Genomic DNA, 16014 nt, shown 5'->3' with positions numbered 1-16014 from the left:
CCTCCAAAGTAAACCTCTCCAGAGCTCAAAATGGAGATGTAAACTTGCAGAATCTGCCAGCATCCAGCCCCAGTAACCTCACACTAATGTTCCCCCTCTCCTAATAACAGCTATTAAATGAAATGTGAATTTGACAAGTTGGTAGGCACTTACTCCCTAAATTGGGGTTAATTTGGTCTTTTGGTTAATCTGTCCCCCCAAAAGAGCCTGGCAAATGGATATATATGGTGCAGATCCTTAATGCTAAAACTCTCAACTTCACTGCCTCGGTCAGAGCATCAAAAATTTTCAACATTTAATCTTGGAATTCCCTAAATATAAGGACTCTCACTCTGAGCAGTCATGAAATGAAAAGAGTATTTGTCACTTCTCCTTTTCTGCTCTTTCCCTTGTGCCCGATAATTGTTCAGCTGCTGTCTGGATTGCTGATTTGAGGTAGTGGCGCCAGGGTTAATAGGGAACTCAGAACCAAGATGGAGAGCCAAGGATGGAGTGAGTGGTCTGTGCTCCTCTGCCTTCCAGGTAGTATGATGATGGCGATGATGATTGTATTTAAATATTTACTATGTGTCAAATACTGTTCTAAGTGCTGGAGTAGATACAAGTTAATCAGGTTGGACTCAATCCCTGTCCCACATGGGGTTCACAGTCTAAGTGGGAGGAAGAACAGGATTTTCATCCCCATTTTGCAGGTGAGAAAACCAAGGCTCAGAGCAAAGTGACTTGCCTAAGGTCACATAGGAGGCAACTGAGAACCAGAATTAGAACCCAGGTCTTCTGACTCCCAGGCCCCTGTTCTTCTCATTAGCCCACCGTGCCCTACATAGTATTCTTCCCTCTGTGCATTCTCTTCCCCTTTCTTCCCCTGACCCCTTCTAAAATGGGAACCTGGGAGCTGTGTTTCTGATCTGTCGACCTCTGAGAGGTTCAAAATAAAAGCAGACTAGAATGACCCCTGTTACCCACAGGGGGCGGAAAGGTAAGAGATGTGTATCAGAAAAATGCAAAGAGAAAGTCCCAAACTGAAATGAGGAAGGCAGAGACCTTTGCTCACAGAGACTGCCTGCATCTTCAGGTCAGAGCAGCAGTGATGGCACTGGAGAATCAGTCAGCCCATCACAATTACTTATTAAGCCCTTACAGTGTCTGAAGCCCTTGTACTTAGAATACATCCAGAGACACAGTTCCTAGCCCATATGACTCTCAATCTAGAGAAGGGAGGAAAGCCACTCAAGGTAAAAAACAACAAAAAAACCAAACAATTTAAAAATTTAGACCAGCCAGATGCTGGGCAGCATGGTCTAGTGGAAAGAGCACTTAAATTCTAATTCCAGCTCCGCCACTTGCCATTTTTGGTTCCTTAGGCAAGTCACTTAAATTTTCTGGGCTTCAGTTTCTTCATCTCTGTAATGGAGATTAAATATCTGTTCTGCCTCCTACTTGGACTGTGAGCCCTGTGAGGCACAGGAAGTGTGATCTAATTAGTATGTATCAACCCAGTGCTTAGTCCAGTGCTTGGCACATAGTAAGAGTTTAACAAATATCCCAATTATTATTATTATGAGAAAGGAGATTGACGGATGAAGGGTAAAATCTTAGAGCATGCATTTTTGCAATTCTGTAAACCATTCTCATTGCTGCGTCTTAGAAGCTGGAGAAGGTTTAGAGGAGTGCAGCCAAGAAGATCAGAGGACATGGAGACGCTGCATTATGAAGCCTCTGTATCAGACAGGAGGAAGGCAGACAGCCCAAGCCATTGAGCTACTTCTTGCAGACCTGAAGCTTCCTCTGGGAAGCAGAACTGGTACAGGCGGGGGGGTTATGCTGGGTGGGACACTGAGTGCCTGTCCCGTGCCACATTTCCTGGGTTTTCCAGCCAGTCTGTCCTGGACTGATTTGGGCTAATGGAAGCACTCAGAGACGGGGACCCAGGCAACACCACTTGCAGGTGAATATAGAAAGAGATAAATAAAAATGGCATCTGTCCACTCCATAGCCAGAAATACGGATAGATTTTCAAATTCCTATTCCTTGAATTAGAGAAGCGTCCCCAGGCCTTGCCAAGTGGGCTAAAAGGTGATATTTATTCCCTCTAGACTGTAAGCTGGTTGTGGGCAGGAATTGTATTTCTGTTATGTTGTACTCTCCCAAGCACTTACTACAATGCTCTGCACACAGTAAACGCTCAATAAATACAACTGACGACTGATATTACCCCTTCCCTGAATTCTTGGACTCTGAAGCAGAGCTCTCAGAAATGTCTTTGCCTTTTAAGTAGTTTGTCTCTACAAGGTGGAGAATTGGAGAGAAAACTCTTGTGATTAATGCCAGGGAGAAGGGGCTATGCTGTGTACCGTGGGACTTAATTGGTTGGTTTGTTTTGGGTAGGGGAGCAACTTGGGTGACCTGGCCAGGACCAAGTGGCACTGGATAAGGATACATAATCTTGGAGGGGACTGGAAGTGCTGGTGTTAAACTTCAGCATCAGGGATTTAGGCTAGACAAATGCATTGTGAGAACAAATGCATTGTGAGATATGGCTACAGATGGAGAGCGAGACTGTGTACCTCCTTTTCTGTGTGCCTTGTAAAAGAGTCTTGAATTCCTGTCTACCCTAATGGTTAAATAGGGGCTACATAAAGGCCTGGAGATGATCTCGATGACCTCCTAAGGATCCTTCCAACCTAAAATTCTATCCATTAATCAATGTCAATATTTGAGCACATGCTGCAGAGCCCTGTTCTAAGTGCTTGAGAGAGGTCAGTACCGTAGAGTTGGTAGGCACGATCAGTGCCCACAAGGAATGTACAATCTCGAAGGGAAACCAGACGTGAAAATAAAATACAGGTAGAGGAGATGGCAGAGTGTGAGAATGGGAACATTAAGTGCTGTAGGGCTGGGGTGAGTATCAAAGTGCTTAAGATCCAAGTGTGTAGCTGATGCAGAAGAGCGGACAAACAGAGTGGGGAAATTCTCTGATTCTGTCAGCCTTCTCTTTTGTTAGGATTGGTGGGGAAGCAGCATAGCCTAGTGGAGAGAAAACACAGGCCTGGGTGTGAAAGATCCTGGATTCTAATCCTGGCTCTGCCACTTGTCTGCTCTGTGACCTCTGGCAAGTCACTTCACTTCTCTGTGCCTCAGTTTCCTCACCTGTAAAATGGGAATTAAATCTTACTCCCATGTTCTTGGCACATAGTAAATGCTTAACAAGTACCATAATTATTACTGTTCCAGTCAGGGGCAGGAGCGGTGAGGGAGCTAGCCGAAAACAGCAAACAAGAGAGACACTGACATAAACATAGGTAAATCCTGTAAATACAAAGTTTCTTGGTGGCTTAAAAAAGCACATTGAGTGTATGACTTGAAAAAAGTGAAAGTACCCAATCCATCTGGAGAGTTGTCAAGTGATTTAGATCCTGCACTGTTTGTTAAAGTGCTGCCAGTTCCTCCACTTGATGATTATCTCCGTCAGTACCTCCTGAGTGTCTCCAGGCTTAGCTTTCAGTTGGGTTTTGTGTGCAGTGAGTTTCGCAATATTATAAACTGCCAAGTTGAGCCATAGAGACTGGGCATACAGCAGCAATACAACAACAGAGCTAGAGAAGTTGGAAAGAGGAGGTCTCTGAACTCAGAACCCTAAAATCCAGGGTTTGGGACACTGCATTTGACCCTCTCTCCTTCATTTTTCTTCTTTCCTCCAACTCTCCTCTCTCATCTGCCCTCTCTTCTGACATATGTAATGATACCACCAGTCACGATGGTGTCTAGGAGATTAATTTTTTATTAGTAGTAGTAGAATTGTATTCAAGTGCTTACTCTATGGCAAGCCCTGTTCTAAGCACTGAGGTAGATTAAAGATAGTCAAGCTGGACACAGTCCCTGTCCCATATGAGGCTCACAGTCTAAGTAGAGGGAGTAAGAATTAATCCCCATTTTACAGAGAAGTGAAGTGACTTGCCCAAGGTCACACAGAAGATAAGTGGTGGAGATGGGATTAGAACCCAGATCCTCTGACTCCCAGGCCCATGTGCTTTCCACTAGGCCACACTGCTTTCACCGTGCAAGCAGAGGAACTTGAGGGGACAGTGCTTCTTGCCATGAGGTTCAGAGGAGCAGTTGCAACTGAATCAGGTCAACTCTCTTGGATATTGTGAGGGTTGTTGGTGGAGGTTGTAGGTAGGACAGGGTGTTAGCTAGCTTAACAAATACCAAAATTATTATTATTTAGGGGTGAATTGCAGAGCTCTGCTGGAAATCACTACCAAGAAGAATCCCAAAGGCCAAGAAGGAGGGAGGGTGGCAATTTTGGCACTATTTTTGAAAATATTACCAGGATTGTACTTTGGCCAGTGGAAAACTCTAATGATCTAAGCAGCCCAGATAAATTGAAGGCTATTTAAGTTAGTTGGTTTTTGTATGTACTTTCCTTTCTAACTTGTTTCATCCTTCCAATTCCCTTCCCCATATCCCTAGAGTTAGCACATTTAGGGTTCAGACATTGTGACTGCAGTCCACCAGGGCTGAAAGAGCTACTTGGTGGGGTGCTGGATTATCAGATTCCAGTCAAGCCAAGGAGAAAATTAGGATTTACAAAAATTCAGTGTCTTCTTCCTAGAACTTCACAATACTACCTGAACTTTGAGGGTTTTCTCAAATAAGTGGGTGACATGACCTAACCCCATGATCACAAAACTACATTTTGTCCCTACATGATTCATTCTTTCCCATAATTCCCTCTGGCGTAAAGTGTGTACTTAGGTCCAGAGATGCCGGCTGCCTTGATCTCTGCAGTCAGTGGGTATGATTTTAGAGTACCAAGGGGATGTGAGTTCAGTGGTAAGGGTTAAGAGTCATCCCTAGCCATGGAGGTCAGGAGTAGTCTTACCTGAGGTTAGTGTGTGGCTTGGTTTGATATTTTCCCAAGTGGTTTTAATTGAATAATCACTAAAAGTCCGTGGTAATCAACTGAATCAAAAAAGGGAGAAAGAGTAATGCAAAGAGAAGTAAGTGTGTTTTCTAGGGTTCTTCTTGGGGCAGAGGCAAACAGGTGGGTTTCCAGCCGAGGCATTAGCATATGAAAACCCACTTTGAAGGGACCAGAGCGGCTTCAGGAAGGAGCTGCCCAAGTGTTGAAACCAGCTAGCGATCGATCAGCATAGAATCGAATGAACAGTTGAGGCCCAGAATGTCGTGGCATAAAGACCCAGGCCGAGAATGAGCCCTTTGTGCCTTTGTTCTAAGCCTTGAAAACTGTGACCAAGGAGCCTTTATCCTTTAAAAAATTAGTTATCTCCCAAACCTCAGCCATCGGATTTCTAAGACCCAAATTAGGACGGTTTGGGAAAACCCTTCATGAAGTCAAGACTCTGTGTGCTGTCGAGATTTCTAATTAAAGCTTGTCTTTTAGAAGCTGTCATGGATTGTATTTTTATTTTATTTTCCCCACTTAGGCTTAGCAGTAAATTTGCAAGTCCAAAGTGAATTTTGCATATTAAATTGGGGAGAGACTTTATCTTCCCCCATTCTGGTTATCTTATTTAATCTATAAAGTGTCACTGTCTGGGAAGGCTTTTGGGGTCATTTAATTTTTTTAAATTGTTTTGGGGTGGGGCTTTTTTTTGTTTTTTGTTTTCCTGAAACGAATGCCAGGTCTGATTAGTAATAGGCTGTCTTCTTGGTGCCTCCTTTGTTTCTGGAACCCACAATTTCCCAGTTTAACTCCTTCTCAGGGTTTGGAGTTCATTTGAGTAGTCTCAAAAATCTAAACTGAGAAGGAAGTGTTAACAAAAGAGGATTCTGACTCGCAATTGGAGCTGTGGGGCCATCTACTGGATTCAGTCAGAAAAGGTTGCGTCCTCCGGGACTGGGGGTTCTGGCTCTAATGAAATCAACCGGGCCTCGTCTCTTTCCGGAATTGGGCAGCCCTTCATGGTTGGCCGATGATGAAGTAATAACGAAATATGCCGATAGCTCGTGGAACTGAAGGATTCTGAGGTCCATCAAAGGGAAGCAGCGTGGCTCAGTGGAAAGACCACGGGGCTTGGGAGTCACAGGTCATGGGTTTGAATTCCGACTCTGTCACTTGTCAGCTGTGTGACTGTGGGCATGTCACTTAACTTCTCTGGGCCTCAGTGACCTCATCTGTAAAATGGGGATAAAGACTGTAAACCTTACGTGGGACAACCTGATTACCCTGTATCTACCCCAGTGCTTAGAACAGTGCTCTGCACATAGTAAGCGCTTAACATACTAACATTATTATTATTACTTCAGCTCCCCCGCCCCTTCATTATAAGCAGCAAATTTGCACAACCAAACCTGTAGAGGTGCTGATTTCATCCAACCATAGTATTAGTTGACTGTTGGTTAGAGAGAGGTAAAAGCAGGAGGTGGAACAAATTAATTTTATGGTATTTTATAAAAGTTTTTAAGGGAGGAAGGGAAAACCTGTGGTTTAAGGGGAAGTTTGGGATGAGGGGGGCCGCTCTGTTCTATGCCACCTCCCTCTCCTGGATCAGCTGGATGGTGGAAAGTAGGCTGGATTTTCTCCTTAGTTCTTATGAGGCAGCAAGAACATTTACAAGGAACTGAGACCTGGAACTACACTAAGAGATTAAAATTTGGTCATCAGTGTGTCAGGGCCAGATCTGAACAACAGCCTGCCGGGGCTGCTGGCTGCTGCTTTCACCTCTCCTAGCCCACACTCTTCAATAAGATGATCACATCTTCCCTGTAGACTGATTATCTTGTATTTTCTCCAGTGTTGAGAATAGTGCTTGATGCAGAGTAATCACTTAAATGCCACAGTTGTTTTTTACTATTATTAGACAGTAAATTCCCTGCTGGGCAGGGAATGTGTCTACCGGCTCTGTTGTATTGTTCTTCCCTAAGGGCTTCAAACAGTACTCTGCACACAATAAGCACTCAGTAAATACTATTGATTTTGTTTTAATGGTGTTACTTAAGTGCTTACTATGTGCCAGGCACTGTGTGAAGTGCTGGGGTAGATACAAGCTAATGAGGTTGAACACAGTCCTTGTCCCACATGGGGCTAATAATAACAATGATGATCTTATTTATTAAGTGCTGACTATATGCCAAACACTGTTCTAAGAACTGGGGTAGATATAATAATAATAATGTTGGTATTTGTTAAGGGCTTACTATGTGCCAAGCACTGTTCTAAGCCCTGGGGTAGATATAGGGTAATCAGGTTGTCTCACACGAGGCTCACAGTCTTAATCCCCATTTTACAGATGAGATAACTGAGGCACAGAGAAGTTAAGTGACTTGCCCAAAGTCACACAGCTGATAAGTGGCGGAGCTGGGATTAGAACCCATGACCCCTGACTCCCAAGGCTGTGCTCTTTCCACTAAGCCACACTGCTTCTAATCCCCATTTTCCAGATGATGTAACCAAGGCACAGAGAAATTAAGTGACTTGCCCAAGTCACACAGCAGACAAGGGGCAGAGCCGGGATTAGAACCCAGGTCCTTTTGACTCCCAGAATGATTGACTGGTTATCAAACACCCCCCCACACACACACCCCTTTTTATGTCCTCATGTCCCATAAAATCTTTTGGGATCCCAAGATATCTATACTTCCAAAATAGAAAGATTAAAATAGGAAGTCCAGTAGCTCTCACCTCCTCCTATTGCTTATGAGCCCTGATAAGGAGAAACTAATTCTGCACAATCAGGGCAATCTCGAAGCAAGAGACAATACTTTATTTGCCCAGAGCAAAGTCTTAATCTTCCCATATGCCCCTCTCCCTCCATAAATTTTTTCCTTGCCAAAATTCTAGTCAAAGTCTCTTCCCACCATTCACCAATCTTCCCTAATTTAGCAGTGATATTGATTATAACAGGCCTAAGGAGTCAGGAGACCAGGCTTCTAATCCTGGCTTTGCCACTTTCCTTGTGCAACCTTGGGCAAGTCACTTCATTTCTCAGGGCCTCAGTTTCCTCATTTGTTAAGTGTGAATTAAATACCTGTCCTCCCTTTTAGACTGTTAATCCTATGTGTGCCAGGGATCGGGACTGACCTGATTATCTCGGTGAATGGGTTTATGAAATACTACAGTTATCATCATCATTACTGTTAAAACACCAAAAAAGGGAAAAAAACACTTTCTTAAATTACTTCTGGGTTTGCATACCCTCTCGCTTTTAAATAAGTGCAAAACTGGGCAATCTTTAGATTGTGCAAAGAGCTGTGTTCAGTGTGGATAATTCTTCAACTTTAAAAATTCCCCCTTTGCATGAGCCAATTTAGGGCTGAGAGACCAGGAGCCCCAGTGATTGGTTGTTCGTACTTTTCCTACAATTCTGAAAAAACCACTCAGGAGCTATATTATTAGCCCTTTTTCCATTTGGCAGATGAAGTCATTCTCCCTTAATACGTACCTCTAATAGAGATATTGAAACTACTGCAGAAATGCATTGCAACTCTAGGTTGTAGAGAGAGCTTGCCTAAAAGCACACCCAGCCTGGGAGATTTGCATTAGTTATTCAAATTGTTCTTTGATTTTTTTTAATGGCATTTGTTAAAGGCTTACTTTATGCCAGGCATTGTACTAAGCCAGGTAGATACAAGATAATCAAGTTGGACACAGTCCCTGTCCTACATGGGGCTCACAGTCTTAATCCCCATTTTACAGACGAGGCGACTGAAGCACAGAGAAGTGAAGTGACTTGCCTAAGGTCACTCAACAGCCAAGGGATTAGAACCCAGAGGAGTGCTCTTTCTTCTAGGCCATGCTGCTTTTCAACCTGGGCTTCAGGCTCTCTCCTGGTGAAACATGGTCAGAACTCCTTAATGCCCATTGAGACCTGTGGATCAAGACCCCATAAATGGTGAAGATTTCTAGTGTGAAGCTATGTAGTCCCAGCACTGTGCACATAGAGGGCACTCAGTAGATACTGTTGATTGTATGATTCACCCCATTCATATTGTGTGTCCTCTGTGGAGCACTTGTGAGTGCTTAATAAACCAAAGAATACTATCTCACCATCTGCCCAGCTGTAGATTTGTTGTTTTGTTGTGTACCATAGCCCAAGCAGATTCTAGGCTGAATTTTCCTGCTAGCCAAAGTGGTTCATTTTCTCGTTCAAGTGCCACAAAATCTAAGATCTTTTGGGTGTGAATCCTACGTGCCCGGTTAAAATCCTGGTGACTGATAAAATAGCCTACGCAGCCTTCCAGATCAGGTGAAAGAAATTTCAGCAGCAACCAAAATCAGGTTAGCGTGCTTGCTTCTGCAGAGATGCTGGGCAAGATTTGATTGGCCTGCCAGGTTTACTGAGGGGTTGTACTGATCGGGGAGGGGGGCTGGATTTCTCTCTTGCCTTTTCTGCATTTAAGCATTTTTATTTCCTAATGGCAAAGCAGAGCGTCAGGCGACATGGCAGCTCTGGCTGCTCAGGAAATGTGCGCTATAGTTGACTGACTTGCTGCATTATATCGTCATTACCACAACCCTCTGGAGAAATTAAATGAGTGAAAGTAACAGAGGGGAAGTGAAGCAAATTATATTTTCTTTTGTCTTCCCAGAGCTGTGTTTTCAGACTTGTGCACTGTCCTTTTACAGGAGTGAGGCTGGGTGCTGATTGAACTAGAGGGTAGGGGTACAGCTGGTGCTTGAACCCCAGGGCCATCAGCATGATCCCTTTGCTTCTGTTTAAAACGCATTTTTTGAAGCCAGTGAAATAGTGGCACGGATAGGTTGGGAATTGGCAGAAAATGGCAAGGTCCCCCCACCCCTCTTCACTCGACCACACCAGCCACAAACCTAGTGAAGAGTGGGGCTTTAGGGACCTTTTCTCTCCCTCACAGAAAACACATTCTGCAGTGGAGACCATGTGTCCTGGCACAGTCCGTTGGATAACAGCGAATCGAGAATCCAGCACATGCTGCTGACTGAAGATCCTCAGATGCAACCAGTGCAGACGCCGTTTGGGGTGGTCACTTTCCTCCAGGTAAACCCCTTCCCTCCCACTCCCCCCCCCACTCCCGGGTTGGGGTTGTCCCACCCCTGGAGGAGTTATTTCCATCCAGTCCTTCTAGCTAGAATGGCTTCCTTCCCTTTTCGTCACTCGCCTCCTACAGTCCAAAGGAGGTGTGGTCATTGGGTTGAACTTCCATTGCTTCTTACTTTCACCATCATCAAAACAAGACCCGGGTCTAGGACTTCTGCTGTTGCTGGCAAAGCTGGTGCCATTGAAATGGTGGGCATTTTTTGTTTTTTAAATGAAATTAACTAAAGAGGGTGAGGCTAGTTTGAGTCATTATGAATTTGACGGGTCTTGGAATTTCCATGGGTTGGTTTCCACAAAATGCAGGTATAGTGGCTGCCCTCTTACCCTGATTTGGGATGAGCCCAGGGAATTTCATCCTCTTCACTGACTTTGGCCTCCAGCTTTCCCCTTTGCCAGTTGATAACCACATGCTTGTCCATTTACTCGATCCTGGAGGTGGGATTGAAGGCAGCTGTTGCTCGTTGGGCTTCTTGCTTCTGGATTACAAGCTTTGCCAGCCAGTGGACATTAACTCTGAAACAGTCGTAGCTGCTTTGGGGAAACAATCCCACCTTGGAGTTTACCTGCTTCCAGTTGGCCTCTGGCACATAGGGGTGGATGGGGATAAATCCACGGGTGTATTTTTTCCCTTCCTTAGATTGTCGGTGTTTGCACAGAAGAGTTGCACGCAGCCCAGCAGTGGAACGGGCAGGGCATCTTGGAGCTGCTTCGAACTGTCCCTGTGTGAGTGTGGAATTAATGGTGTTTATTGAATGCTTGCTGTATGCAGAGCCCTGCACTAAGCACTTGGGAGAGTAGAGTGCAGTTGGAAGACATCATCCCTGTCCTCAAGGAACGTAGAATCTGAGTCCCTTAACCCCACCTTTCCCTTTACCAGTTGAGGTGCTAGGAGAAGTCCAAGTTTATGGGGGCTAGGCCACCTGCCCTGTGGTGGGTGATTTTCGCTGCCCTTAGAAGTATATGCCGATGGACTAGGTCCCCTCCATGGTTGGCATTTGGCATCTGACCTTGCTTTTCAGGTGCAGGTAAAGGGTTTTTCTGTTGGGGCTCCCCTAAACCAGCACCCTTGAAGACCTTACTGACCCAATGAACCCGGAAGGACCCAGGCCAGGAAAGCAGGGTGCAGAGTTGGCCAGGAGCTCCTCAGCCCAGTAGAGTCTCCACTTTTTCCCTTCCTTGAGGGAGAGGGCATCATCTGGGGTGGAAAAGGAGTCCTTCGATGCCCTGAGTGATCTGTTGTAAATTAAGCTCTCTTTCCTTCCTTGCAGAGCTGGGGGACCTTGGCTGATAACTGATATGCGGCGAGGAGAGACGATATTTGAGATTGATCCACACCTGCAAGTATGTGTTTAGTCAGGAAAACTGTCTCCTCAGACCTGCTTTCCCTCTATCCTGAGTAACTCATCTTCTACAAATGAGGGACTGACCCTAGCCACTTGCACATGACACGAAGAAGTGTTCCCTCTCTTAAAATCCAGTAGCCCTTACACTGGAACGTTGAGATCTAGAATATGTATTCACTTGCCCTTTGCCTTTTAAGAAACTCAGTCCCTCGCTTGGTATGTTTAGTTGTGTAGTTGTGTGTGGAGTGAGACTTTATATGTGCACACGTGCACACACCCACCCACACTGATACATTGTCCTGGTTATGTGGTTCTGGTCCCCAGGGATGTGAAATATTGCATTGCCCTTTTGATAGAAAAGTCCTTTTATAGAATACTGATAATAATAATTATGGTATTTAAGTACTTACTATTTGCCAAGCACTGTACTAAACACAGGAGCAGGTATAAGATAATCAGGTAATCACATAAAGCTCACATTCCAAGTAGGAGGGAAGGCCAGTGTTAACTCCCCATTTTGCAGATGAAGAAACTGAGGCACAGAGAAGTTAAATGACTTGACTAGGGTCACACAGCAGGTGTGTGTCAGAGCCAGTATTAGAACCGAGGCCCTCTCAGTCCCAGGGCTGTGCTCTTTCCACTAGGTCACCCCGCTCCTCTGTATACTATATTCCCTTGGTATCGTGGGCATGGAGTTTCAGGATACCAGTGGATTTGGAAAACTTTTCCAGCCACTTAATGTAAAGCTGATTTTCTAGTTGTTAATGAAATTAGTGTAAAACAGTATTTTAGCACAGGTTTCTCTGTCTACCTCTCTCGCTCACCCTGCCTCACATATATATGCACGGGTGTACCTTTTTTCACCTTTCCAAGACTCTCAGCATTCCTTCAAAGATCTTTTCAGCTTTATAAAAGCATCTGGGGGCTTTCAGGATCTAAGGAAGTGCTTTTGCTAGAAGCTTGACAGATTTTTTTGCATCAGCGGCACTGTGTTTCTACCCATCCCCTGAGAAAACCAAATATTTGGAGATGTAGCCAGGCCAGGCTTATTAAGAAAGATCTCCTCCTTTGTCCTAGTGCCATTTACCCTGTCATTTCCAAAGTGCCATTTGTTTTATACATCTTCTCTGTCACATCTTTCTCTTACCATTCACTTGGAGAAAGAGTCAGATAAACTTAAACCATGCTAGATTCTGGATTGCACTGGGGGCTGTCTATGCTGGCTGCAGACTGTCTTTTGACCTTCACCCTAAGTATCAGCTGCTCTGACAGGATCCTTTTACTTTGAACCAGAAGGACGAGGCCTGATTGAAGCCGAAAAGCACTGCTTTCCCCTCTGAATGCCAAGAGAAACACTCTGTGCCCCATAGGGATGCTCTAGCCCAGACAGGAGAACCAGAAGTTTACTTCAAGGTCTTTAAGAAAAATAAATAGTAAAAGAGGGAGTGGGGGGAAAAAACAGCAAGCAAGAACAACCATCCAAAATAGCAGCTCTATGCGTTCAAGGTGAATTCTGTAGAACACACATTTCCCCTTTCCTGAGTGCCCCTACTGTTTCCCTTAGGGGGTTGCTGTTCATTTCTGTAATTTGAGGTGTGGACCCGACTCTGGGGGCTCCTCCTGAGGAGTTCAGGCTGATTTCACCTTGAACAAGAGCCCCCACTTTCTCTGCCTGCTTTCCTGCTGGCCAAAATGCTCTGCTACTATCAGCATTGAAGGACTCTCCCAGGAGAAGGAGGGGAGCCAGGGGGAATCAAGCCGGAGGCGGGAACCTACAGGACTTGTCCACCTAAGGCAGGTCACACCACTCCCACTTGCATGTACACTGCTCTCCTCCCGTTAACCTGAGGTGGGCCCATCACCTGAGCCGAGATGGAAGTGACAGAGGAAGTAGGGTCACTTCCGACAGAAAAGAGGACTCGGGTTTCATCCCCTGCTGGAGGTCCCAAGTCCATCACGCTCCTAGCCAATTCCCTCAGTATTGACTGCACCGGGCTATCCTTCAAGGCATCCTCCTCTGCCCTCTCAAGGACCTGGTGTGGCAGCTATGAAAATCTGGCCCAAACAGGTGTTTAGGGGCTGCAAGAGAAGAGGAGCCAGATGCTGGTGGGAGGTGGGAAGGAAAAGACCCATATCATGGCCTAGTGGAAAGAGCACGGGATTGGGAGTCAGAGGATCTGGGTTCTAATTGCGGCTCCTCCACTTGTCTGCTGTGTGACCTTGAGTAAGTCACTCAACTTCTCTGTGCCTCAGTTATTCATTCAATTGTATTGAGTGCTTACTGTGTGCAGAGCACTATATTAAGCGCTTGGGGGAGTACAGTACAGCAGTAGACACATTCCCTGCCCAAAATTAACTTACATTCTAGAGCAGAGGGGGACATACATTAATATAAATAAATCACAGATATGTACCTAAGTACTGTGGGGATTGGGCGGGGGGAGGAGAAACAAAGGGAGCAAGTCAGGGCAATGCAGAAGGAAGTGGGAGAAGAGGAAGGGGGCCCTTAGGGAAGGCCTCTTAGAGGAGATGTGCCTTTAACAAGGCTTTGTTTTGAGGTGGGAGGGCGTTCCATATCAGAGGCAGGACATGGGTAAGGGGTAGGCAGCGAGATAGACTGAGATGGAAGCACAGTGAGAAGGTTTGCATTAGAGGAGCGAAGCGTGCAGGCTGGCTTGTAGTAGGAGAGTAGTGAGGTGAGGTAAGAGGAGGGAAGGTGATTGAGTGCTTTGAAGCCAATCGTGAGGAGTTTTTGTTGGATGCAGAAGTGGATGAGCAACCACTGGAGTCTTTCTGAAGCATGGGGAAACATGTCCTGAACATTTTTGTAAAAAAAAAAAATGATCTGGGCAGCAGAGTGAAATATGAACAGGAGTGGGGAGAGCTAGGAGAATGATGCAGTAATCCAGATGGGATAGGATGAGTGACTGTATTAACGTGGTAGCAGTTTGGATGGAGAGGAGAGGGTGAATTTAGACTGACAGGATTTAGTGATGGATGGAATGTGTGGGTTGAATGAGAGGTGTCATCTGTAAAATGAGGATTCAGACCATGAGCCCTGAGTGGGACAGGGACTGTGTCCCACCCAATTATCTTTTAACTCCCCCAGTGCTTAGTACAGTGCCTGGCACCTAGTAAACCCTTAACAAATACTAGAAGTATTAATGCAGTGCCTTGGGAAATTAAGCTTGCTTAGAATAAGGTTGGAAGGTGTTGGGGGCTTTTGTTTGCTTTTTTTTCTCTCCCCGACATTGTCAGCCTTTAATCTTCAGTCCCAGCCCAGGCTGTTCAACGCAGGAAGTATTGTATAGCTGCGTTATGGGAGAGAACTGGGCAAGAACGAGTGGAGATGTAACCTTTACATCAAGCTGCATTTGGAAGCTCAAATGAGGTTCTTTAATGCCGGGATAGGTATTAGATAGAGCGTGTGCAGAAGCACAGACTCTGCTTTGAAGGGGACCACAGGGGGAGGTGACAGCCTCCACCCTGCCTTCTTCCACTCAGGACACTCCCTGAATCCTGGTAAGAGAAGGTCCGATATCTGGCTGCAGTTCACGGCTTCTTGTCGTGTTCCTGCTGGCAGTGAGCGATCTAACTGCACCCTCTAGTTGTTGAAAGATAGAAGTTCACGTCCCGGAATCTGGAGAGAAGTCGTCCGTCGCTCCCCCCCCCCCCCCCCCCCCCGCCCCGCCCCTTCCCTCTCAGCTTTTGTGGCAGGTTTTGACTCGACCCATGTCGAGAGGGGGAAACAGCCCAACCGAGAGAAGGGGGAGGCCCGACATTCAGCTTCTCGGCTCTGGTTAAGCTGTAAACGGTGAGTCTTGAAAGCATTAGCAGGAGTGAGGGATTAGAAACCAGAGTTGAGGTGAGAGCGAAGGGCGCTACTGGATAACTGCTCATTGATGATAAACCCAGGAGGCGTGATTGGCGTTCAGCATCTCTCTGACCTCTCCCCTTGTAGAAGTCAGCCCGCGTCAGGGCCGCAGACTGCCCGGCGGGAATCGGCGTGGCCCACGGTGGACTGACCCAAACTGAGCTGCCACGGGGGGGCTCGGGCGGGGCGGCAGAGGTGGAGGCCCAAAGCTCAGACTCAAGGAAAAGTCTGAGTGATGCTCCCGGCTCTCTGGATCTTTTCAAGCAGGAGAGAGTGGACAAAGGGATAGAGACAGATGGTTCCAACCTAAGTGGCGTCAGCGCCAAGTGCGCTTGGGACGACCTGAGCCGGCCGCCCGAGGATGATGAGGACAGCAGGAGTATCTGCATCGGGACACAGCCCCGGCGACTGTCTGGCAAAGGTAAGATGCACCCCATCATCCCCCTTCACCTGCCGCCTCCCAGACTGTTGCTCCTCCACTCCCCTGAGCCCAGAAGAAGTAGACTTGGGGCCATCGAGGGTGGCTCAGGGATAGAAACAAGATTCCCACCCAAACCGACTGGCAGCCAAAGGAACGGCTTGCTTGAACCAAGAAGAAAAGATGGAAAACAACCCCAAATAGGACTTTCCTCCTAGACTTGGTAATTGCTGCTCTATATATTATTATAATAATAATAACTGTGGTATTAGTTAAGTGCTTACTATGTGCCACGTACTGTTCTAAGCACTGGGGTGATTACAAGCTAATCAGGTTGGA

At 46.1% G+C, this 16014-nt stretch overlaps 1 protein-coding gene across 2 annotated transcripts in view; it reads left to right on the top strand.

The window, feature by feature from the left end:
• The window catches only part of SUFU (SUFU negative regulator of hedgehog signaling), a 99585-nt gene that overhangs the window by 48536 nt on the left and 35035 nt on the right, over positions 1-16014 (top strand). The window contains exons 4-7 of one of the 2 annotated variants that reach the window (XM_029080761.2): positions 9838-9980; positions 10678-10763; positions 11309-11381; positions 15525-15678. In XM_029080761.2, the coding sequence (XP_028936594.1) occupies positions 9838-9980; positions 10678-10763; positions 11309-11381; positions 15525-15678 (456 nt within the window). Of the gene's footprint in view, positions 1-9837; positions 9981-10677; positions 10764-11308; positions 11382-15521; positions 15679-16014 lie in introns of both variants that reach the window. The other variant, XM_029080760.2, reaches the window with a different exon arrangement.

The sequence above is a fragment of the Ornithorhynchus anatinus genome, chromosome 16, assembly GCF_004115215.2.
Source record: "Ornithorhynchus anatinus isolate Pmale09 chromosome 16, mOrnAna1.pri.v4, whole genome shotgun sequence".
NCBI classification, from domain to species: Eukaryota; Metazoa; Chordata; class Mammalia; order Monotremata; family Ornithorhynchidae; genus Ornithorhynchus; species Ornithorhynchus anatinus.
This window is presented reverse-complemented; position numbering and strand designations above follow the sequence as displayed.